This window comes from Exophiala bonariae (assembly GCF_035927105.1).
Source record: "Exophiala bonariae strain CCFEE 5792 chromosome Unknown scaffold_9, whole genome shotgun sequence".
NCBI classification, from domain to species: Eukaryota; Fungi; Ascomycota; class Eurotiomycetes; order Chaetothyriales; family Herpotrichiellaceae; genus Exophiala; species Exophiala bonariae.
The window spans coordinates 771,672-793,121 of NW_027042484.1; the positions used below are offsets into that span (position 1 = coordinate 771,672).

Below are 21,450 nucleotides of genomic sequence, written 5' to 3' on the forward strand. Positions count from 1 at the left end.
CTGCTGTGTGTAGGAAAATATCTGTTGATGCAGAAATTTTCAATATCGAACTATGGGAAGTATTTGGAGAACAAGGTGCCACTTAAAGTTTCATGATACAGTTAGGTACCTAGGCAGTCATTTAGGCAAGGAGCAAGGTCGTTGATAAAGAATTTCTGGAGCTCTAAGGGCTTGAATCAGAAGCTTGGGGCTGAAGATTGCTGCCGAGTGGCTCGGGCTGGTGGGGCCGGAGCATTTTGTGACAACAACAAGTTTGAGATCCTTACGGTGGCTAGGCTGTCAGCATTTATTGTATCATACGTATGCGTTTTGTGCGGAAAGCTGCTATTTAAGAGCGCACTCTTTTTCGAGGAATGCCACTTGCTACTTTGGTCTCTCGTTTCAGTTTTTGCCTAACGACACATCCCGGTGAGCAGACTAGAAAGCTGTAACTTCGTTACTCAAACGGGTGCCAGTCGTTACCGCGGCTTGGGGCACATTTGGTGACCTCATCGCCTGACCGTTCAACCGGTCAAGACCTTGCGCTCGTTAGTTGCAAGTAACTAAGAGCTACTCGTGAGAACACTGGTTCAGTCATCTGAAAAGGCATTGCAGTCGCCTTGGGAAATCTATACAGCTCAATCAGAGATACGCATTTGATATTCTCACAATCTACATCGCGGCAAGAATTCGTCATCCGCAAGATGCTGCCAGTTTTTGAAACCTTCAAGGAGAGACCTTGGCTCACCGTGTTGGCTTTGATAGGTCTCTACTACTGCGTGATTGTTCCCGGTCGAAGAATTATTCACACATATCGAGTCCGTCAAAAGTATCTGGACATTCCAAGTCTGCCACGGCATCCATTGTGGGGCAATCTGGTCAATGTCGGGATGAAACTCGATCCTACCATAAATCGGCATCCAGATTATGGATTTGAGGAGATTTGGAACGAACTTGGCCACCCTCCTGCGTTCTTGTTCGACCTGAACCCAATTGACAACGCATTCCTCGTTATTGCGGATCCCACGGTGGCAGAAAATTTCATTCAACCAAGTCCACAGTTCAAGTACTCGACGTTGAAAAGTGATACTCTCTCGTCGCTTTACCGCCTGATTGGGCGGGAGTCTCTGATTATTGTAGAAGGCGAGGAGTGGAAGAACCTTCGCAAACGTTTCAACCGTGGCTTTGCTCCTGCCCATCTGCATTCACTGTCGCCGTTAATCATTTCCAAGACAAGAATATTCATCGACAGATTAAAGGGTGTAGCGAAAACCGGCGAGGTGTTTGAACTGAAAGACTACAGTCAAGACCTGACTACCGATATTATTACCCAGCTCACCATTGAGAAAGACTTCCGCGCACAAACTACGCCAGAAGGGCAGGGCCACAAAAGCAGGCTTGGGTTACTGACAGCCTCACGGGACTTGTCGGAGTTGATGTTCAAGACTGGTCAAGGATTCAATCCGTTCGCCTATTTCGATATCATCCGCCCAACAAAAGCATGGTTTTACGAGCAAGTGTTCAACCACGAATTGACAAAAGTTATCAAACAGCAGATCGAAGCCGAAAGATCTTCCGAAGAGAATACCAACAGTGATGCCACCAAGGAGGACAAATCAAATGCACTGCAAGTCAAATCAATTTTGCGTCTCGCATTGTCTGGACTTGAACCGACCCAGGAACTCATTCGCAATTCGGTGTCGCAGATCAAATCCTTCCTGTTCGCGGGACAGGATACAACTGCCACATTGATCCAATGGATGTGCTTTGAACTTTCCAAGAGCTCATTTTCTGACCATCACCGCCAGATCGCGAAGAACTTGGTCAAGGAACACGATAAAGTATTTGGAGTCACTGATGACCCTTTCCATGCTCTAGACATCCTTGGGAAAGAGGATGACCAAGGCCGCAAGGACGCCGAAGCAATCCTCGGGAGCGGACTGCCATACACGACGGCTTTCATTCGTGAAACCCTCAGATTACACGCTCCGGCAGGCACAGCTCGACGCATTCCTGACATAACCCCAGAAAACCCTACTCCATTTAAGGTTGCACTCCCAGTCTCTCCAGACTCGACAGAAACAAAGGATGTCGTGGTCAATGGTCTGAGGGTGTATCCCGCTCATTATCTCATCCACCGGAACACATCAATCTGGGGCGAAGATGCGGCCGTGTTCCGTCCAGAAAGATGGCTTGATGAAGACTATATCTCAAAGCTACCCCCTGGGTCATGGCGACCGTTCGAACGCGGTCCTAGAAATTGCATCGGCCAAGAGCTGGCACTTCTAGAAGCGAAGGTCGTGCTCTGTGCGGTGGCTAGAGGACTTCTATTTCACAAGGTGGGGTATTCCGGGAAGAAGGCGGCGGGCATTGTAAAGGGAGATGGGACGGACGATCCTGAGAGGGAGATCTGGAGTAAGCACAGCGTCACATCGGTAGTTATGGATGGGATGAAGATGAAGGTAGAATTGAAGGAATGATATGATGAAATTCAACTATCAGCTCTGGAACATGGGAAATCACCTTGCTTATGAGCCTCCTGAAGCTACAAATTAGATGAGGGGCGTGCGGCCTTTACCGTCCTGGACGGGGATCTGGAGATAGGTTCCGTCTCCCTACAAAATGCCAGAACAACCGACAAGGTGCACCACGGAAAAAACGGGGGGGGGGGGGGGGGGGGGAAGAATGAGAACGAGGAGATATTACATGGAGCAGAGATTATGAGACACAACTCATCTGAGTTGCAATGATAAATTTTGTTTTCAAACTGCAAAAATTTGCAAATCTGAAGTGCTATGGTTGTCCTTGACAATTTTGTGGTTATTGCTTGAACCCCTGAACACCAAGAAAAGTTCCCCAGAAATTAGTCGCTCGCTATGCTATTAATCCCCTCTCTGTAAAATGCCATTTAACTCGAGATCGATTCTTCTCAGTTGACATTGATCTTGACATAGTCGCCCTCATCATCAGAGCCAGGCTTCTCCCAGTCACTCATCTCCTCCTCATGCGAGTGACTATCTTCCTTTTCGTACTTGGGCAAGGTCTCAACCGTTTCATGTGGGTGTTCAAAATCCACGGTCTCCGATCTTGCACGTTCTTGTTCAACTTCTTGTTGTTTTCCCTTGGGTGTAGGAGATGTCGCTTCGCCGAAAGATGCCTTGGCGGGTGTTGGGTGGTGCGGGAGGACAGCCTCCTCCTCTCTGCCTTCCTCAGCGTCAAATAGGAGGTCATCTTCGTGCATGTATGCATCTTCAGGTTGTTCAACTGGGATTTCAGGTGAACCATCAACGCGAACCTCTTTCTTCTCGAAATTCTTCTCCACTTTGGGAACGACGATCACCAGGACGCCGTCAACCATTTTGGCTGTGATTCCTGAAACGTCGATGCTGGCAGGATCTCTCTTTGTGCCGAGACGGATGTTCTTCTCAAAGACACCGGTCTCGCGCTTGCGACCGTCAACAGACAGTTGACGCATCATCTCCTCGTCAATGCCGGGACGGTGGACCACGCCACCAATGCGGAGGACAGATTGCTCGCCATCCCAGTCGACGCCGACGTCGGATTTCTTGGCGCCTGGGAGGGATAGGTGGATAGTGTATTTGTCCTTGCTGTCAAAGATGTCTGTGCGGGGTTCAAAGTCCACGTCTGTGCCGGTGCGACCGGCCTTGAAGCGGTCGACCTCGAGCCCGAGTCCTTCGGCAGCAGCACTCAAGTCGACACCAAGCCGTTCACCGAGTTTGTTGAGAAAGGCACCGAGGTCGAAGCCACCCTGGGGAGGGGATGGTGGAGATTGTCCTCGACGACCATGATGCTCATGATGATGGTGGTGGTGAGGGCCGCCTCTACCGCGAGGACCCCATCCACGCCCGCCAAAGGGGCCACCTCTGAATGGTGCACCGCCTTCAGGGAAGTCTCCTGGACCGGGATGACCATGTCTTGCCCATGGAGGACCGAAGGCAAATGGTGGTGGACCATAGCCGCCGGGACCGCCACGGTGCCAGCCTCGCCTGCCTGGACAGCCTCGGCCGCCTCGCTTGCGACAGCTCTCTCCGTCACTATCGCCGTCTTTCTCCTTGTCTTGTTTGTCGTTGTCAAAGGCGTTGCCAAAGCGGCCACGACCACGGAAGGGGAATTCTCTGGAGCCTTCACCGTCGAGGGTGGATGGATCGACCTCTGGTGGGTCCTCAGTATTAACCTCTTCGGCTTGCTTGCCCTTGCCCTTCTCACTTGGGCCGGAAGTGGTTTGCTCCTGAGCATTTGGTCTAGGTGGTTGAGTCGGTGGTGTTGGTGGCACTGGGCGACGTTGTTGGCCAAACAGTGGATGGTCTTCTAGGCCAGCAACAAATTCCCAGAAGGGATTTGGTGGTGGGTTGAGGTAATAGATTGGCGGCATCTTGAGCGATATTCGATGTCTTATTTTTCCAATATTATGGGGTCTGGTGATACAATAGACTTACTCTCTGAAGATTTGAGACAAATGAAGTCGAATTGTAAGAGATGAGTATATGAAGGATGAAAAGGGTGAAATGGTATGAGATCAGAGCAAGATGAAATATATCCAGCCACAGCACAATGCAGATCTTATAAGCCTGTTCGTTGCCAGTATTACCCCGCTACCAGGCAAACACATTTCCCACGTATCTAACATTCAGGTGTGTGATAACAACGAATCAGCTTACGGATCCTTCCAAACACGAGACACAGCTCGAAGTTGCCAGAAGGAGGCAATACGCCACACCTTCATATCACCATGGCTCCAGGGCACATCAGCAAGGCAAGTCGACTGCCACGCGTTCTGGGCCTACAAAGAGTGCTTTCGTTCAGTGGCTGCCTAGAGTATCGTTGCCCTGTAAGTGGCTGGAGCAATGTGAAGGGTGGTCTCTGGGAGGCAAAAACTAAAGCTTGAAATTGGTGATCATGGGCTCCAGAGGCGTCGATCGGCTTCGAAAGAGACCGATGCCTGGATTCACGTGACGCGGATCAATCATGATTTCGGGGCCGTGTTGCGCCCCAGCATCCGACGGAACTTGGTCTTGGAGAAGATCTTGCAATCCCTAAGATGCATTCCATATGGCATCCTCAGTCGAGTGTCGTGCCACTTGGCTTGAAGAATACTTGCCCTCATCGTCGTTCACACCCTACAGCATAGTTGGCTTGATGAACGATATCTAGTCAGTAGGTTTGCAGGGGTGTACTTATCTACCGCATTATGTGCTTGAATGATGTGGAACAATAGAGCATCAATTTGTCAGTAGGGAGAACAGTAAGAGGAGCATATCGGTGTAACAGCGTCATTGATGCTAGAGAGCTCCAAGAATTTAGGGTGCTAACTAGGTTGATATACTCTGGGAGGCCTACAAGCACAGCAAAGAGTATCACGTGACAGAATCAAGTACTGGGCATTGAATACAGCTCTCCCAAGCTCTTCTTGATTATTCTGGACTGGGACTCGCATGAATGGCTCTGGTCAGATCCACGGCATCCCATTTTCATCAACGTAGTTACGAGCCATGACCTCCCGATCGTAGTCGCCGTCATTTGCCTTCAAAAATGGGCCTTCCGCCGGTCGGCATAGCCCATACCTCCCTTACCACAAATCCACCATGAACGGCGGTTCCTTAGCGTTTAGTTTCGAGTAAATCTGGTACTCTCTGCAGTAGAATAGTCCTGTGTCCATTTGGCGGTCTTTATCGTCTTGGTATACCATAAGTGTACTTAGATCGCATCGCACCAATAGGCATCTGCCGTAGTGTGTCGTTCCCAGGGCGTTTCCCACCTCTAGTTCCAGGGAGATCGGTATCAAGTCCGGTACTGTCCACGCTTTCCATATGCATCATACTTATTCCCCTGGGTCGAAAGCTCCTGGAGCTCTTCCGTGGTGCGGTTTGGGGTGCGCACAAAACTTCGGCTTTTTGTGTTAACACAAATCAAGATAGGCTTACCAGCCATAGGTCCGGCAAGGTCAAATGGTTCGTGGGCAAGAAAACGATGAGGGTGCGGATTCCAGGTGCGTTCTGCCTCCACGGAGCGTTTTGTTTTCGTCTGGTCTCCGTCGTCTCTTTCCATCATGTATGCAGACCATTTCATTCCCTGCATAACGTCGGATTCTTCAGGGTCTGGGTTGTCGAGCTGATCTCGCGATAGAGTGTCAGTACCCTTCTTGATCCCAATGCGACGGATTTCGTCAGCCAGCTCCATGAAACGTAGCCTTGGGCCACCGCCGCCATTCCACCCGTTTCCAGGAGCGCGCGTCGGAATGGGTGGTGTAAGGAGCAAAACTGGTGGTCGTTGTAAGCAGCTCGTCGAACTCGCAGGTCGTCTCCTCAGTGCCCCGTAGAAGCTCGATGGCCATGGCCATTGCCATGTTTTCTGGTTTGGTCGCGAAACACTTGACACCGGCCATTTCGCGCAGCGATTGTTCCCAGTTTCGATGTCTTTGTCGCGGGTACCAAGGGCGTCATGGATTCGTTAGAGGGCGCGACTCGAGAGGGTCTCCCCAGGTTCGACGATCTTTCTGATCTGTTCCAGATAGTGTTCGCGGTCAAGCGGTAACGATGTCTGATCGCGTTGGCGTTTCGCTTCCCGGCCGCATTCACCATCTTCCAGAATATATTTACCACCAGATTTCGACGACTTTCGATGCTAGTTATCCGGATCTTCAAGCACGGTATCACCCACCGTCGATGTCAAATCAACGGCTGTTTCTTCTGTGGTAGGTCGGGCCGGTTCTGATTCCACATCAATCTGGGTCGTCGACGGGGCCTTTCCCAAGATCTGACGCGCTTGCTGGTTCTGCGTATCCAGACCTCTACCCGTAATGCGTAGTACCTTGGCGGTGAAAGCTGGCGGCGGGGCTTGGGAGCTTCGTTCCTCGTTTCGTTTCACTGGTGCAGATGTTCGACTCTCGGAGGCTGGGGTCTTTACCCGAGAGCTCGCTGGCGTGGTGTCCTGACCGTCTGTTTTGGGTGTTGTGAGTTTAGGCGCGGGGCCTTTGGTTTGTGAGGAGTGTGTTGCGCTCTTGGTTTGTGCGGAGGATGTTATAGGTTTAGCAGTAGAACCTTTAGCCTGTGAAGGGGCGACAGGGTCGATGAAAATATCCTCGCTCGTTCCACATATCAAAAATTGAGTCCTCCTCCAGGCTGGCACCCTAGCAACCTCATCCTCCGAAACCGTTCCCTCCGAAACCGTTCCCTCCGGAAGTGTGTAGACCATTATCGGTGGTGGCACGTCATCCGGTACGGTGAACGCGCCGTATGACAGCTGAGACGAATCCTCATCGGTCGCCTTTCGGCCTGCCTTCACGCCGTATTGTGCTTAGGCTATTGTAGTCGTACCCACACATAACGTATGCTCTGGCATATACGGGGTAGTACATCTTTCCTTGGCTGGAGATTTGAGGGCCTTGACCTACTCGGTCTCTACTGGTGCGCATGTTTCCCAAAGTGTCAAAGTCGTCCGCCCAGTATTCCCCATTTTTAGGCATCTTGATGAGCGCCCACAACATGACCTCATCCACCTTGACGTATCGTGGAATGTTCTTTATCACCTCAGTTGGTGGTCGGTCCCACCATTTCTGTGCTTCAGGGCCAGTCGGGCATGTGAAGATGATTGGGTATTCCGGCGCCCCCGGTTATTTAGACTGGATGTTCCTATCTACCCCCTCAATTCCCATTCATGGGGTCCAATCCGTCCGCTCCTCATTGTATCTCGACCGCACCGTGACCTTGGGGTCTCGCTTGGGTTTCTTCGCATTTCGGAGGCTCATCCCGTCTGATTGGCAGGTGAACGTCTCGGAAGGCCATGGACTCGGTATTGTGATTGGATATTCTCACTGGTAGGCGTGGTGTCTGTGTGGGAAGGTGGCGTGAAGTCGGTATCTTGATTGGTGGGTCTTTACGCAAGGCATCAATGTGTGTCGCCAAGGCCAGCACTAGGCCTAAACTGGACACGATATATAAAGCAGCATTCTTTTTCATAGATTCTAGTTAGATCCTCAATTAAAGTATCGTTTGAGAATCACGAATGCACCAGCCACAACAAATGCTAACTTCCCCATCTGTACTGCTCTCATTCTCGATGATGCTCTGCTCGTATTACATTCTGCTCTATCCCTATTCCCCATCATTTCGTCCTTCCCTTATGCCGTCTCGTGTCGAACAGTTCCATCAGCTGCGGACAGCCTACATCAACGCCTCTCCCGGTTCCCACGTCGTGCCATCATGCCCTTTCCACTTCACCAGAAGCATTTCTTTTCCCTTGACCACTTTTTAGCGGATCAGCTTCCCGATGACCCATTTCTCAATCACCTCTACCACGATGGGCGTGGTGCTTGCAGTTCTTTATGACACTCGTCCGGTTGGTACTGTTCCAGGTGGACACAAGAGATTACAGGATCTGGACGTGACCATCCGCCTTTCGATCTGGGAGACCACAAGGTATCATACATACATCATTCCGAAGGCTCAGTCTAATATCTGATAAAGTGGCGCCTCGGTCCTCCATTTTCGCAAAGTCATAAAATGTATCTGAATTGCTTGTTCATTCTGTCCGTCAAATCGTCATTGTAGGCGTTATCAAAGGCCTCCACAGTCCCACTATGATCTCTTCTTTTGTTCTCCCACATGCACACGAAGCGGTAGACTATAATCAGGACGACAGCGGAAGCACAGCCCGCCACGACGACACGAAAGCCAGGCCCATAAACAGGAGCATCTTCCTTTTTGAAGAGAAGCGGCCCTGTGAAATTCCCAAAGCACCAGGCCATGAATAACCCCGAGGAAGTGACAGATCGCTTGGTATACCCGGCCGTATTTGCAATTTGCAAACCGAGCATGATGGCGTATGCCCCGCCAAATGAAGGCAGAAATGTGATTGCTACCAGTAAACCCGCAGTCGCAGATCGGGGAAGTTGCCATAGAAGCAGACATGAAGTCATGGTCAAGCAGACACAGATGACAAAAAGATACACTCGGATATTCTTGAAGCGGTATGCTAGGTAACAGACTCCCAATTCGATAGTTCCAGAAACTAAGCCGGCGGGAGTGACAAGAAGAAGTGAGTTCAGAGTCGAAAACCCATAGCTATTGACGATGATGGCGGACATTGTCGAGTTCGGCCCGTTCGCAAAGAACATCAAGAAGACGATGCAAAATGCGAGACCGAATCTTATATCGGTCAACGCGTCGATAATATGAGATTTCTTCAAATGCTTGTTGCGAACCCCGGCATTGTTGGATCTCATGCGCGCAACTGCGATGTAACGTTCACGGTCGCTGAGGCCTTTGGCACGAATTGGATCTGGTGGCATGACAAACAAGATCACCACTGACCACAGAGTCGTCATCGCGCCAGCAAAGACGTACATATACTGCCAGGGGTTAAGAGATCCGCCTGTGATATGACCGAGACCATAATTGATCAAAGGCGAGATGATGGATACGTATCCTTGGATCATTGTCAACAAGTAATTGCGGCTTCTCGTTAAGATTATATTGACTTACCTGTACAGGAGAACCAAGCGCCCATCCTAAAGGCTTGTTCGTCCTTTTTGTACCAACCGCCAACAACCAGCATGAACATGGGGCCAACACCTGCCTCAATAAGACCCAAAAAGAATCTTTGTGCATAGAAGGCCTGGTACGACTTGCATGCAGCGCTACCCATGACGATGATTCCCCAGATGAATGTGATGGATGCGGCGACCCGCTCAATTGGCCACCGCTGCGCCATCATAATTGCTGGATACGCTCCAACAATAAATCCGAGATAGAATATCGCCGACGAAAAGACGAACCGATTGCCATTATTGAGGTGAAGATCTTCTCTCAGACCAAATAGTGCCTATTAAGGGATTTGTCGTCAGCAAAAGGTATCTCCTGCGCTTCCCCAAATGAGCGACGAATGTAGGTAGGTATACTGCTACTCAGGAGACGCTCGTCAACTCCGTGTCTACTTACCGCTTGTGCCAACATTGCTTTGTCGGCGTACTGGATGCCGTAGGTGACGCATAAGATAGGCATAAGTCGGAGGTCAATCTTCCTCACAAGTTTCTTTTCTTCATGAGCATCCCAGGTGTCGTTGCCATCGTGGCTGGCAGCCATGATCTTGAGGGCCTCATCGCCATGAATTGTGTCAATAGGCGTTGACTTTGGTGAGTCAGACGGTACACGGTCCATCCTGGGTGTTTCCACATGCTGTACTTCTTTATCACTAGGCATGATGATAGAATGTACTGTAAAGGCCTCGTAAATGATACGATTATTGGATGGTGAGTGAGGTTCCGGCAAATGAACAATTGTGCGGGAGAGGATGACACTTGTACTTACTCGTGATACGATGCTGTCCTGATAGTGTGTATTTATCCATGGTCTCACTCACATGGTGGGCCCAAACTAAGGTATTGAACTTCTGGGGCACCACAATGCGGGGTGTTTGCTGATAGGCTAACTGGCGCAAGACTAGGGTGTTAGGTGGGTGTCGATCATAAGAGCCGCGGAGTCCTCGGCTCCTGATAATCGAGTATTTCAGCAGTTCCGCTCAGTAGAAACGAGTGATAAGGGATCATCGAGAGACTTTCGAGCTTTTCTGAGCCGAACGAGATGCACGAAAGTCATCCGCCTACGCTTCAAATAGGCACTTCTATCGTGGCTGTGAGACAGTAGCATGATTCGGCAAAGAATTGCCGTGGAATTGATCTTCAACTGGCCGCTCGGATGTTAGACTCGGGTCACAAGAAGTGTTTTGAGCTGCCCATGTCCTTCAGAGTTGGGTCTGGTGATGCTGACACAGGTCATTCAACAGACTCATTTCGGCCGAGGTCATAGTCCCAAGATCAAAAAGACGTGGAATAGTGCTACCTTCAGGCACTAATAACTCTTGGCCATGAAGTGGAGAAGAAATGGTGGGAGGAATACTGGCCTCTAGCGATGGAAGGATGTTGAGCATTCGAAAAGCGACCTCCAGTTCCATGGGCAGAAGGTTGTCTGGAACATTCTGGTCCCCTAACGAGTCTAGTATTTCCATGCAGTGGTAATATTTACCAATCCTGTTTCCTTGACGATTGTCCATATCGGGTATGATGTCCTGAAGATGGACGAGCAGTATTGGTAAGAAGAGGGTAACGCCGTTCGGTTTGATGTGCGTCCCCAGATGAAGCTCCTTCATGCACATTGCAAGATGCCCCACTTCATCCGCAGTCTCGCGCAGTTTCGTTCTTGACAGGTCTTGGAACAAGCCTGATCGTGCCCTTGAATTATCTCCAACCTGAGGGCGATGAAGCGCGATTAACGCAGACAAAAAGAGAAGTTTCAAATGTACTCGTTGAATAGTAAGCGTGTCTGATGCTTTGATAGTCCCAAAGGTGGTCGAATCTTTTAGATCAAAGTTTCCTGAAGTCGATATTGCTTGATACCATCTTCGAAGCTGATGGTCATGCTCAATTACCTCAAAGTCGTCGTTGGTGTCTCTTTTGGGTACGAGAATTGAGAGTGTCTGAGTTTTCGATTCGTGGCGCATGCTGATATATCGTACTCGCAATATCTGATCAATGCAAAGAGATAATTTAGCTTTCTCAATGCACAGCATAGCGAGCTGGATTCTTGTTCTTTCGTCATTGATGAAAGCCCATTCATTGAACGTGTTTGAAACAGCCTTTGAGTAATCCTCAATCTCAAAATCGTCGAGTACAAGCATTGGGATGATGTGGGAACCTGCTCGAAAATGAGGTGGTGTCCAGGTCATGAGGGCTACAAATTGATCACGCATAAAACAACACCACCAGATCCTCTTCATTACTCGCTGGCGTTGAGTCACGCAGTTTTCAAGCTCGAGATCTAGTCCAAGGTCCTGAGCGAGTGTCACACTCTCACGGATCCAGAACTTTCGATCTTTGTATCGCCCTCGTATGCTTGAGTCGTACCAATAGGTCATAAGTAAGAATGCTTGGACCAAGCTCAGGCGATCTGGTTCGCAATCGAGATCGTAGAGTAGCTGCATCTGTCAGGCTGTTTGTTTTGACTCAAGAATCTACTCACCCTGGCTCTTTCGAAGAAGGCCCTCCGAGCCGACTTTCTGGAACTGTACCCCAACTTGTACAGAGCGTCCAAGTGGACGTGTGCGGCTCCAGAGCACATCACAGCATAGAGAAGCAGCAGGCTAATCTTTGCCGGGTGACCTACTTCCACCATGGGGCCTAAAAAGGTTTCGAGATCCAAAAGGGGCAACAGCGGGTGGACAAATTTGACGTAGCTATGTAGGAGGTCGGTGCATGACTGCATGCCTGGGATGTCGAATATTCCTTTGTGTCGCAGATAGTCCATGTCTTCACTCGTCAAATGAGTTGGTAGCGGCTTAATGAAGTGTGGTAATTCCATTTCACCAGTAGGTAGATGAGGGTCATCCGTCGGTTGGTTCAACCACGATGGGTCCTGGCTGCTTGACCTCAGCACATTCTCAGATTCGGGAGATCTGGACATGGTAGAATGTGGTGGCGTCGGCCTTCTTGGATTGGTCTTTTTCTTACTGTAGCCTGGCATGCAGTTGATCCCATCCAGTCGGCAATTAGTACATGGTGAACCCAGCAGCTCCCTATCACATCTAATTTTCCTCATTTGACAGTATTGACAGGAAGCAGTTGTTCGCTTGTAGCCAGGCCTCTGGGCCTGCTGACGACTTTCCAACGGGACCATCGTGCCGGTGAGTTCTGCCCTCCTAGAGGTCAGGACCCGAAAGGGAATAATCCCTCAACACCCGCAGAACTAGTGTCTGGTAATGCTATTTGGATGGCCAAGGTATTCGTTCGACAACCGAAGGAGTGGAAATACTTGTTGTTCCACTTCTTCGCAGTGAGCGTTGATAGCAATGAAAGAGACTTGGGGAGAGCCCAACATCAGCTCAGATTCGCTTAAGTCTGATGCATTTGCCCCGCACCCTAATTCATCAATCCGGCCTCTCGAACGAGATGTCCGCGGAGCCCTCGGCATATCACCTTGGCACAGCCTTACCGCTTGGTGCCCGAGGGCACCTCCAAGTCTTATCGAAGCCCATAGCGAAGTCTTTTGCGATGATGCCATATCTGATCTGCGCAACGACACAGTCTATTACTCCAAGATGGCATTCGAACATTGGGAAACGAGGCTTTTGTATTTATTTGGTGTTGACCTAGGCAAACTTCTGTATCCCTGCGTTGAATCTGCCAGGGAGCTTGGTGAATCGCGTACACAGGCCTCTTGATCCTTATATCGCTACCAGAGTGCCTGGGGGCTCAAAAGCTTAAGCCACAATGCCATTTCTTGCGGAGGAACACTACCATATCCCGTCGACAGATCTATTGACGTGGATGTTTGACGATTGTGCTCTCTATGATAGAGATAAACCCGTATGTAGGAAAATATTGGTTCTCATCTGGTCCGCTTAGCTAACGACCAAAGATATATATCGACGGGGCTGATCCATCCCGATCGATATCGCACCGAGAGGCTCGTAGCATGGTCCGCAGGCTTACAGCAGGTTTCCACAAGGCAGGGTTGAAGAAGGCAGATTGTGTCTGTTTGATATCGTTCAATGATGTGAGCACCCTTTTCCATGCGTTTGATGTGACTGATTAGGGTTGCTGAATATTGAGCTCAGATCTACTACCCCATTGTCTTTCTTGGAATCATAGCTGCTGGAGGTATCTTTACCGGACTCAATCCGTCTTACACCACCTTTGAGATTGCCCACACAATCCGCACAGCCGACATAACGCATTTCATTGTCGAGCCTGAGTGTCTCCCGAAAGTTCTTCGGGCATCTAAGGAATGTGGGATACCTTCATCTCATGTCTATGCTTTCGATAGCTTCGGCAGTCAGATGGCCAGCGAACATGGTGTTCAAAGTTGGAACCACCTGCACTGGGGACGTGTTGAAGCAGACTGGGAGCGCTTTGAGGATTCAAGACGAAGCGCAGAGACGATTGTGGCGAGGCTGTTCAGCAGTGGTACCACAGGTTTGCCAAAAGCAATGGACTTGTCAGTCCGCAACTTCGTGAGCTGCGGTTGTTGCACAGCAACTTACTTGAGCTGATTGATCACAGATTTCACAACACCTTTTGGTGCAAGAAGTCCAACCCCGACCGTATGAGGTAAGATTCTTTGAAAGGAGAGGAATAATGGATACTAACAAATTGAGGTTCGGCGTCTACTCTCGAATCCATTTTTTCACATCTCGCAAGTACCTCGCGCCCATACTAGTCCCATCAGAGGTGGTATAGTAACATATGTGATGCGCCGCTTCGAAATTGAGACATGGCTTGCAAATATCTCCAGGTACAATATCACTGAAGTCAATATTGTACCGATGATGGTGATTCGTCTCTTGTCATCTGGCCTACTGGATTCGGGTAAATATTCCCTAAAGACAATCCGGAATGCATGGGCTGGCTCTGCGCCTCTCGACAAAAGCCTCCAAGCTCGCCTGAAAGAGCATCTGCCAGCAGAGACTCCTTTCAATCAAGCCTGGGGTATGAGTGAAACTACATGTATAGCCACTATGTTTTACTACCCAGAGCAAGATTTGACAGGCAGCGTTGGGAGACTCCTACCCAATTGTGATGCAAAGCTAGTTGATGAGAATGGTTCTGACATTAGTGGGCGAAGAGGTTCGGATGGTACGTACCTTCGAGGGGAGCTCTGTATACGAGGTCCCATCATCGTAAATGGCTACTACAAAAATAGTGAAGCCAATGGTCGAGATTGGGATGGAGAGGGATACTTCCATACTGGAGACATCGCATACTGTGATCCGGGTACGAGGAAGTGGTTTATTGTTGCTCGAAAGAAGGTAATTCGGTCACAGTATTGGGACGAAAGGAGATTGACTAACCACTGCACAGGAACTCATCAAAGTCAGGGGGTTTCAGGTGGCTCCAACAGAGATTGAAGGTGTGCTCCTCTTACATCCAAAAATCGTGGATTGTGCAGTCATTGGAGTTCAGAACAGTATCGAAGAATCCGAGCTCCCTCGAGCCTATATTGCGGTTCAGACCGGAGCCACCATCACAGAGGTAGAAATAATCAACTTCATCAAAGATCGACTTGCACGATACAAGCAACTCGATGGCGGAATCAGATTTGTTGACCAAATTCCTCGAAACGGGAATGGCAAGATTGAAAGAAATATTTTGAAGAAGATGGCCATAGAAAAGGATTTGAGGACAAAACTCTAGGTATGAAAGAGAGGCCATTTGAATGAGCCCAGTCAGTATGGCGGGCTCTCAGGGCATCCGAGCAGCTCCGGGACATTCACTGGTCCCTGAAATTTTACTTCCTTGAATTCCTCTCAACATACGACATTGTCACTGGCACCTTATTTGGATTCAGGAGGCCGCCCGCGACAATAGATCTATCAGAGTTCGTAGAATCGAGATATAATGCCTAGGATTCTCGTCTTTTTAGCCCCTATGGCACGAGTGTAGGAACTCTCCGTGATAGACAGTAAATAAATTTTATGAGTATATAAAATAGTACGTAAAAATGTTTCTTAGCGAATCATATCGTTATAACGATCTTAACTTGAGAGAGTAAGTGCGATATGAAGAATACGTTATCAGAATTATTACGAATAACAGCCTAGCCACGTTAAGAGACTACTAAGCTACTCGAAACTGAGTACTTATCGCACACTTATCGTATAAAAGAAATTTACTCTCCTCTTTATATTTCAAGTCTTAGTTAAGACGTATGTTAAGTCGATACAGGCCACATCTTCAAATACTGTGATGCTCAATTGTCTGCGAATATAGAAGACCTACTCGGGAGTGCCCTTGGGAACTTGTTTGTTTGGCCCATCTGCGATGTAGGTTTCATCGTATCCGACTATGGTTATGAGGAAGGTCTCTAACAAAAGAGTAAATCCTCTGTGATGTGATCGTTGGGATTGGCAGCAGGCAGCCTTGCGGAAATTGGGAACGGCATCACGGATGACGGCACCGGCGAGCCATTTTGCGTGACCGTATGTAAGCTTGGGAGTGGCAGGGAAGTATGATAACAGTCGACCGATCAGTCCACAGCCGTTTCTAGACTGTGGAGAACCCATAGCTGTAGCGGATCCAGTATACCAGCCGATGACAGATCCCGTTTTGGAATGTGTGAACAGATTAAAATAGCAGCCCTAGGCTTGATCTTGCTTCGATATCAATGGCAGCTTGAGGAGATCCATTGGCACAAAGTTGGGATCGGCAAGGATGTATTGGTACTGTGGCAAAACGGCGTTGCATATGAATTCGATGGCTTGTTGCCGGTCGACAAGGCCCAGGACCAGTCGGTGTGCGAGTTCCACATTGCCTTCTGTTAGAGCTTTAGGTGCACCGCCACCCTCTTATACGGCACCCTGCCACCTATAGCTAGGTGTACATAGCGGGCTCCCTGTCCCTAAGGTTAGAGGGAGCCCTCAAGTATTCCATTCACTTCATACCTTACTCATACCTTCGGGTTGACCCACACAAGCAAACCATCGTACCACATCGAGACCATCTCACGGAATCTTCGCTGTCGAATAGACAATGTTACTTCTATAATACGTGTCAGTTGATATGAATGCTCTTTCAAACATCAGAGGTACTGCTATATGCACCTGTGTCCATTTCCAATGTGCCATCGTCCGGATACTCGGACAAACAGCCTTTCGGAATACGAGACCGTACTGGAGCAGATGGAGCAGGCAGAACAGTGTAAAACCCAGCAGCGAGGATTCGTCTCCATCAAAAGTACTACTCTCGTCAAACTCACCGGGATCAGGGTCAGGATCCAGGAGTTGCTCATCTCCATCAGCCAAAAAATCGATGACATCTCCAGCAACTTCGCCTTTATCGACGCCCAATTCAGCCTCAATCTGAGCCTTTGACTGTGGTACAGCTACAGCAGGACCAGGCATTGTGGCTACCGCAAAAAGAGAAAACGAAAAACAAGCAGGGGAAGTCTTCGGCTGGTCACGACTGACAAAAAAAACAGTACTTACTTACACAAATCGTGGTATAGTGAGTGGGGATGCATGAGAACGTGGACTTACGTGAGAACGGAGAGAAACTCAACAGAGGAGAGGGTTCAATTCAGCTGCCGACGAGCAGACGCCGAAGTAGGCACATGAGCAATCAGTCTCATTCGCATTGACTGGCAAACAGGGGTTGTGGTGGCTGTTGGGGGGGATGACGACAGAAACTTGCTGAAGAGGAAGACACGAAAGTGCAGGTGCTTGTTTAGCACGCAAAGACGCGCCGTGAGGGACGTTAGGAGTAGAACATGCTCGAGAGGAAGGAGTGTTAAGGTCGAAGTACGAATAATGCTAGATGTAAAGGGCGGCCGCCCATTCACGAAAGATCTACTTCGAAGGGCGGGAATTACAATAATTTATAAAGACAAGTCGATTGTTGAACAGCGAAAATCCTCACCTAAATTTCCGCACTTTCGTTCCTATTATTTTAGGAATAATTAATTTTAAGAGTAGCTTTATCTAAGAGTACGCGGTATAGTAGATGTAGAGGTTAGCTAACAAAACTATACAAAATTACCGCGCCATTGGCTGAGACTGTACATTCTTGCTCAGATTAGAATAGGAGGACTAGATGGTAAAACCAGCAACACTCGGTTTGGTCATTAGGATTGAGTTCGGCGTCCACATCTTAGTAATTGACAACCAGGTTCGAGTTTCCGTTATGCATTTTGAAAGTGCAGCATAGAACAGACCTTGAACACAACCTCTTGAGCACCTAATCCCTGCATCAGTCCTTGACTCATAACATCAACAGAGAGGATATAGTGAGAAACCACACTCGAAAGGCTTTACAGATTGTTGACCGACGGAAAACTCCCTTGTTGCTTGCAGCTTGAGGGACTTATCTCTTCCACAAACCATACTCGTAAAGGTACAACCTTCCTTGATCTCACTGCTAATTCACGATTTTTTCCGATTGTCAAACTCATGGCTGCGGCGTACAAGGCACTTCTCATGTCATTACAGCCCTCATTATCATACTATCACGAACGAATGACTCGATAGGTGGTATGACGTGCAAGTCCTGCTTGTCGCTTAGGCACGGTTGTTCGGAAAGTCAAAAGTCAGTCGTTTGGCCCCTATGAACAACATCGGAAAGTCCTTCCCGACCAACGTCAAACGTCGGCTTCCATCGTATCGAATGTTCTTTTTCTTCCGAGGACACACGATTGACTGCCCTTTGCTATCCTTTCACTTGCCACTTCTCCAATGTGGGTTGAGTACCCCGTATCAAGCCGTCAAGACCCCATGGTGAAGGAAAACAGAGATCAATCTATTAGGTACCGTTTCAAGAACAAGTGGAAAATACCAAGACTTTCTGGAAGCGACGAGTCTCCAATTTTTCATCAACTATTACCCTACATTTTCGTCATATCCACCAGGGATATCCGTCCTGATGAAGCTCCTGGCGGACTCTGTGGAAATTTTTCTGGTCCACAATGCCATGGCAGGGTCATCCATGATCGGCATGCTTCACCGTGAGGTTGCATCTTATCATGAATTGGCGCGTTGCTTTTTCTGGTCAAGATAACCCCAGGTTGCCCGCTGACCGGGTGCATGGCCATCCCGTCGGTCGCAAGGCGCTTTGCTTACGAGATCTATAAAACTCTGAGTTCCTTGACTGGAAATCAACTCGTACACCATCATCAAGCTGTGAACCGCACTATCATCAACAGGACAACCGGTGATCATCATGAAGGGTGACGAAGAATTCCAAGCAAAAGGTGTCGACCTTGACGGTCAGGCTGGAGCCATGGATGAGAAACCGCTTTCAAGTGAGGCTATGCTGGTTGCTGCACCAGGTGGTCAGACACATCGTGGACTGAAGAGCAGACACATACAATTTCTGTAAGAACCATCATATATGTGAATTCCTATTTCTGTGCTAACGGGCGTGGAAGTGCACTTGGCGGTGCCATCGGTACAGGCCTTTTCGTAGGGTCCGGGTCGATACTTAGTACAGTTGGTCCAGCACCTCTATTCATGGCCTACCTGTCCAACATGTTCATTGTCTGGGTTGTGATGCTCGTTCGAACCCCTGCCCCTAACCCTAACCCTTCTCGTTGCTAACAAAGTCCTTTAGACCCTTGCTGAGATGACCACCTACTTGCCGATGAAGGGTATCACAATTCCATATTTCGTCTCGCGCTTCGTCGACCCAAGCTTGGGCTTTGCAGCGGGCTGGAACTATTGGTATGCGTATGCAATCCTGGTTGCCGCTGAAGCTTCCGCCGGTTCTATTCTCCTCGGTTACTGGGCTCCCAACGTCAATGTAGCCGCTTGGATCACCATATTCCTTGTCCTGGTCCTCTTCCTTAATGTGATTGCGGTTTCATTCTTCGGAGAAGCAGAGTTTTGGTTTGCATCTATCAAACTCATCACCATTATCGGGCTCATTATCATCGGAGTCGTCTTGTTCTTCGGTGGTGGGCCGAATCATGACCGACTCGGCTTTCGATACTGGAAGGACCCGGGAGCATTCAAAGAATACCTCGTCCCGGGCGCGACTGGCAAGTTTCTGGCATACTGGACGGCTTTCGTCCGCGCAGGTTTCGCCTTCATCACCTCCCCCGAGCTCATCGCTCTCGCCGCTGGAGAGACGATCGCTCCCCGACGCAACATCCCAAAAGCTGCTCGTCGCTTCGTTTGGCGACTGATGGTATTCTACGGACTCGGCTCGCTGATCATTGGCATCATCGTTTCTTCCGACAATCCACGCCTCCTTTCCGGGAGTTCCAACGCCAGTGCGAGCCCCTTTGTGATCGGCATCCAAGAAGCTGGAATCCAAGGCCTCAATCACGTTATCAACGCCGCTGTATTGACCTCCGCATGGTCTGCTGGCAACGCATTCCTGTACTCTGGCTCTCGAGTTCTGTACGGCCTCGCACTGACAAATCAAGCACCCGCGGTCTTCAGCAAGACCAACCGTCGCGGTGTGCCATATATGGCCGTGTTGGCCACGTGGGCTCCAGGACTACTCGCCTTCCTCAACGTTTCCAACTCCGGAGCTACCGTGTTCAACTGGTTTGTCAACATTAGCACGATATCCGGGTACATAGCATGGTGCATCTGTCTCGTCACCTACATTCGCTTCCACAAAGCGATGCGGTTCCAGAACATGCTCGATCAGTCGCCCTTCCGTGCGCCATTACAGCCGTATGCTTCACATTTCGTGCTTGGTCTGCTGATTATTCTCACCCTCACCAATGGCTTTCAAGTCTTCTTTCCCTCACAGTGGTCTGTTTCAGGTTTCTTGGCCGCTTATATCACACTTCCCATCGTGCTGGCTCTCTACGTAGGACATAAGATCTGGTTCCGCACGCCATTTGCCATCAAGGTGCATAACATCGACGTTATCACGGGAAAGAGGGAGATGGACGAGTTCTGTGCCTTGGACGAGGAACCGATCCCAAAGAATTGGGTTCAGAAGATCTGGTTTTGGATTGCGTGAGTGCTTCTGAGCAGAGAGGTTCTATCATTGGTACATGTTATGTGTGAGCACCTTGGATGGCATTAGGGTGCCTGCTATAGGAATCGTTAGCTGCCTAGCCATGACGTTGTATCTTGGTATCTTGCTAAAGTATAACTAATACTAACGACTCAATTTCGGGCGCCAATGGGATACGAATGCGAAACGAAATATGTCTCCAAGCTCAGACTATATAGATAGTATTTACACAGACAACATCGAAGACCACAACGTCAGGTAACATTGATAGCCCCTCTGCAACATCAACGCATACCACTCATAACAACAACACAGGCTTATCTCATGGTTCTATGCCGAGACAACAATCTCCTCGCTGCGCAGCACCTGGTACACCTCCATCGAAATGACAGGGAAGCATCTGCATGACGGCCTCCGAGCCTTAAGTTAAGGAAAGGTCGACCCGGTCTGCATTGCATGGCTGGCCCCCAGTCCGGAGTATTCAAAATAGAAAAAGCCTAAATGCACATGGCGCCGGGCTCTCCTTTGGACAAGCATTCCCACGGAAACCCTTCCCCGGTCATTTCTTCTGTGAACTCTGATACGAATACGAAAACGCCGAGAGAGAGGGACATCACGCCCCAGGACTTCTAAGCTACGCAGCATGCGGCAGAGGAGATTGGCAAACGAAAAGCCAGGGTGAACAAAACCAAGCCCCGGACTGATCGGGGCGTATACTTTACTCTACTTTATCGGGGACCACTAAACCGAGTACAGTTTGTTTCTCCTTATCACCCACGGCGGAGGCGAAGAAAGTTGGAGGAGGGCGTTCTTCGAGCCCTCTCGATCTCCGAAGGCCTAGTTAACTAAAAGGTAGCTTTCGAGCACTCCGTTCACACATCATGTCCAGCCCTTGGCTAAAACTCTGGTAGAAAAAGTTTAAAGTGCCATATCATCAAGATGAATTCCGTTGCCCCCTTCAAACAAAAACCCACTCACGCCTGAGAGAGCCATAATGT

General features: G+C 49.3%; 10 protein-coding genes across 10 annotated transcripts; 3 read left to right on the top strand and 7 right to left on the bottom strand.

Moving 5' to 3' along the window:
* Window positions 1-683: 683 nt before the first annotated feature.
* LTR84_013098 (uncharacterized protein) lies at window positions 684-2,459 on the top strand (the record flags this gene model as incomplete). Its single annotated transcript, XM_064856603.1, has 1 exon — window positions 684-2,459. The coding sequence occupies one exon, from the start codon at window positions 684-686 to the stop codon at window positions 2,457-2,459; it is 1,776 nt and encodes a 591-aa protein (XP_064707779.1).
* A 449-nt stretch (window positions 2,460-2,908) lies between these two features.
* LTR84_013099 (uncharacterized protein) lies at window positions 2,909-4,372 on the bottom strand (the record flags this gene model as incomplete). The annotated part of the gene is made up of 1 exon (XM_064856604.1): window positions 2,909-4,372. One exon carries the CDS (start codon window positions 4,370-4,372, stop codon window positions 2,909-2,911), a length of 1,464 nt encoding a protein of 487 aa, XP_064707780.1.
* Window positions 4,373-5,778: 1,406 nt separating this feature from the next.
* Window positions 5,779-6,382, bottom strand: LTR84_013100 (uncharacterized protein; the record flags this gene model as incomplete). Its single annotated transcript, XM_064856605.1, has 2 exons — window positions 5,779-6,257; window positions 6,292-6,382. The coding sequence occupies 2 exons, from the start codon at window positions 6,380-6,382 to the stop codon at window positions 5,779-5,781; spliced, it is 570 nt and encodes a 189-aa protein (XP_064707781.1).
* A 239-nt stretch (window positions 6,383-6,621) lies between these two features.
* Window positions 6,622-7,462, bottom strand: LTR84_013101 (uncharacterized protein; the record flags this gene model as incomplete). Its single annotated transcript, XM_064856606.1, has 2 exons — window positions 6,622-7,292; window positions 7,318-7,462. The coding sequence occupies 2 exons, from the start codon at window positions 7,460-7,462 to the stop codon at window positions 6,622-6,624; spliced, it is 816 nt and encodes a 271-aa protein (XP_064707782.1).
* A 1,029-nt stretch (window positions 7,463-8,491) lies between these two features.
* Window positions 8,492-10,196, bottom strand: LTR84_013102 (uncharacterized protein; the record flags this gene model as incomplete). The annotated part of the gene is made up of 3 exons (XM_064856607.1): window positions 8,492-9,423; window positions 9,480-9,819; window positions 9,936-10,196. The coding sequence occupies 3 exons, from the start codon at window positions 10,194-10,196 to the stop codon at window positions 8,492-8,494; spliced, it is 1,533 nt and encodes a 510-aa protein (XP_064707783.1).
* A 541-nt stretch (window positions 10,197-10,737) lies between these two features.
* On the bottom strand, window positions 10,738-12,452 carry LTR84_013103 (uncharacterized protein; the record flags this gene model as incomplete). Its single annotated transcript, XM_064856608.1, has 2 exons — window positions 10,738-11,967; window positions 12,012-12,452. 2 exons carry the CDS (start codon window positions 12,450-12,452, stop codon window positions 10,738-10,740), a joined length of 1,671 nt encoding a protein of 556 aa, XP_064707784.1.
* A 1,525-nt stretch (window positions 12,453-13,977) lies between these two features.
* LTR84_013104 (uncharacterized protein) lies at window positions 13,978-15,181 on the top strand (the record flags this gene model as incomplete). The annotated part of the gene is made up of 4 exons (XM_064856609.1): window positions 13,978-13,985; window positions 14,051-14,098; window positions 14,283-14,796; window positions 14,849-15,181. 4 exons carry the CDS (start codon window positions 13,978-13,980, stop codon window positions 15,179-15,181), a joined length of 903 nt encoding a protein of 300 aa, XP_064707785.1.
* A 581-nt stretch (window positions 15,182-15,762) lies between these two features.
* LTR84_013105 (uncharacterized protein) lies at window positions 15,763-16,050 on the bottom strand (the record flags this gene model as incomplete). The annotated part of the gene is made up of 1 exon (XM_064856610.1): window positions 15,763-16,050. The coding sequence occupies one exon, from the start codon at window positions 16,048-16,050 to the stop codon at window positions 15,763-15,765; it is 288 nt and encodes a 95-aa protein (XP_064707786.1).
* A 75-nt stretch (window positions 16,051-16,125) lies between these two features.
* Window positions 16,126-16,887, bottom strand: LTR84_013106 (uncharacterized protein; the record flags this gene model as incomplete). The annotated part of the gene is made up of 4 exons (XM_064856611.1): window positions 16,126-16,301; window positions 16,352-16,379; window positions 16,440-16,525; window positions 16,743-16,887. The coding sequence occupies 4 exons, from the start codon at window positions 16,885-16,887 to the stop codon at window positions 16,126-16,128; spliced, it is 435 nt and encodes a 144-aa protein (XP_064707787.1).
* Window positions 16,888-18,697: 1,810 nt separating this feature from the next.
* Window positions 18,698-20,455, top strand: LTR84_013107 (uncharacterized protein; the record flags this gene model as incomplete). Its single annotated transcript, XM_064856612.1, has 3 exons — window positions 18,698-18,852; window positions 18,906-19,032; window positions 19,088-20,455. 3 exons carry the CDS (start codon window positions 18,698-18,700, stop codon window positions 20,453-20,455), a joined length of 1,650 nt encoding a protein of 549 aa, XP_064707788.1.
* Between the last annotated feature and the right edge of the window lie 995 nt (window positions 20,456-21,450).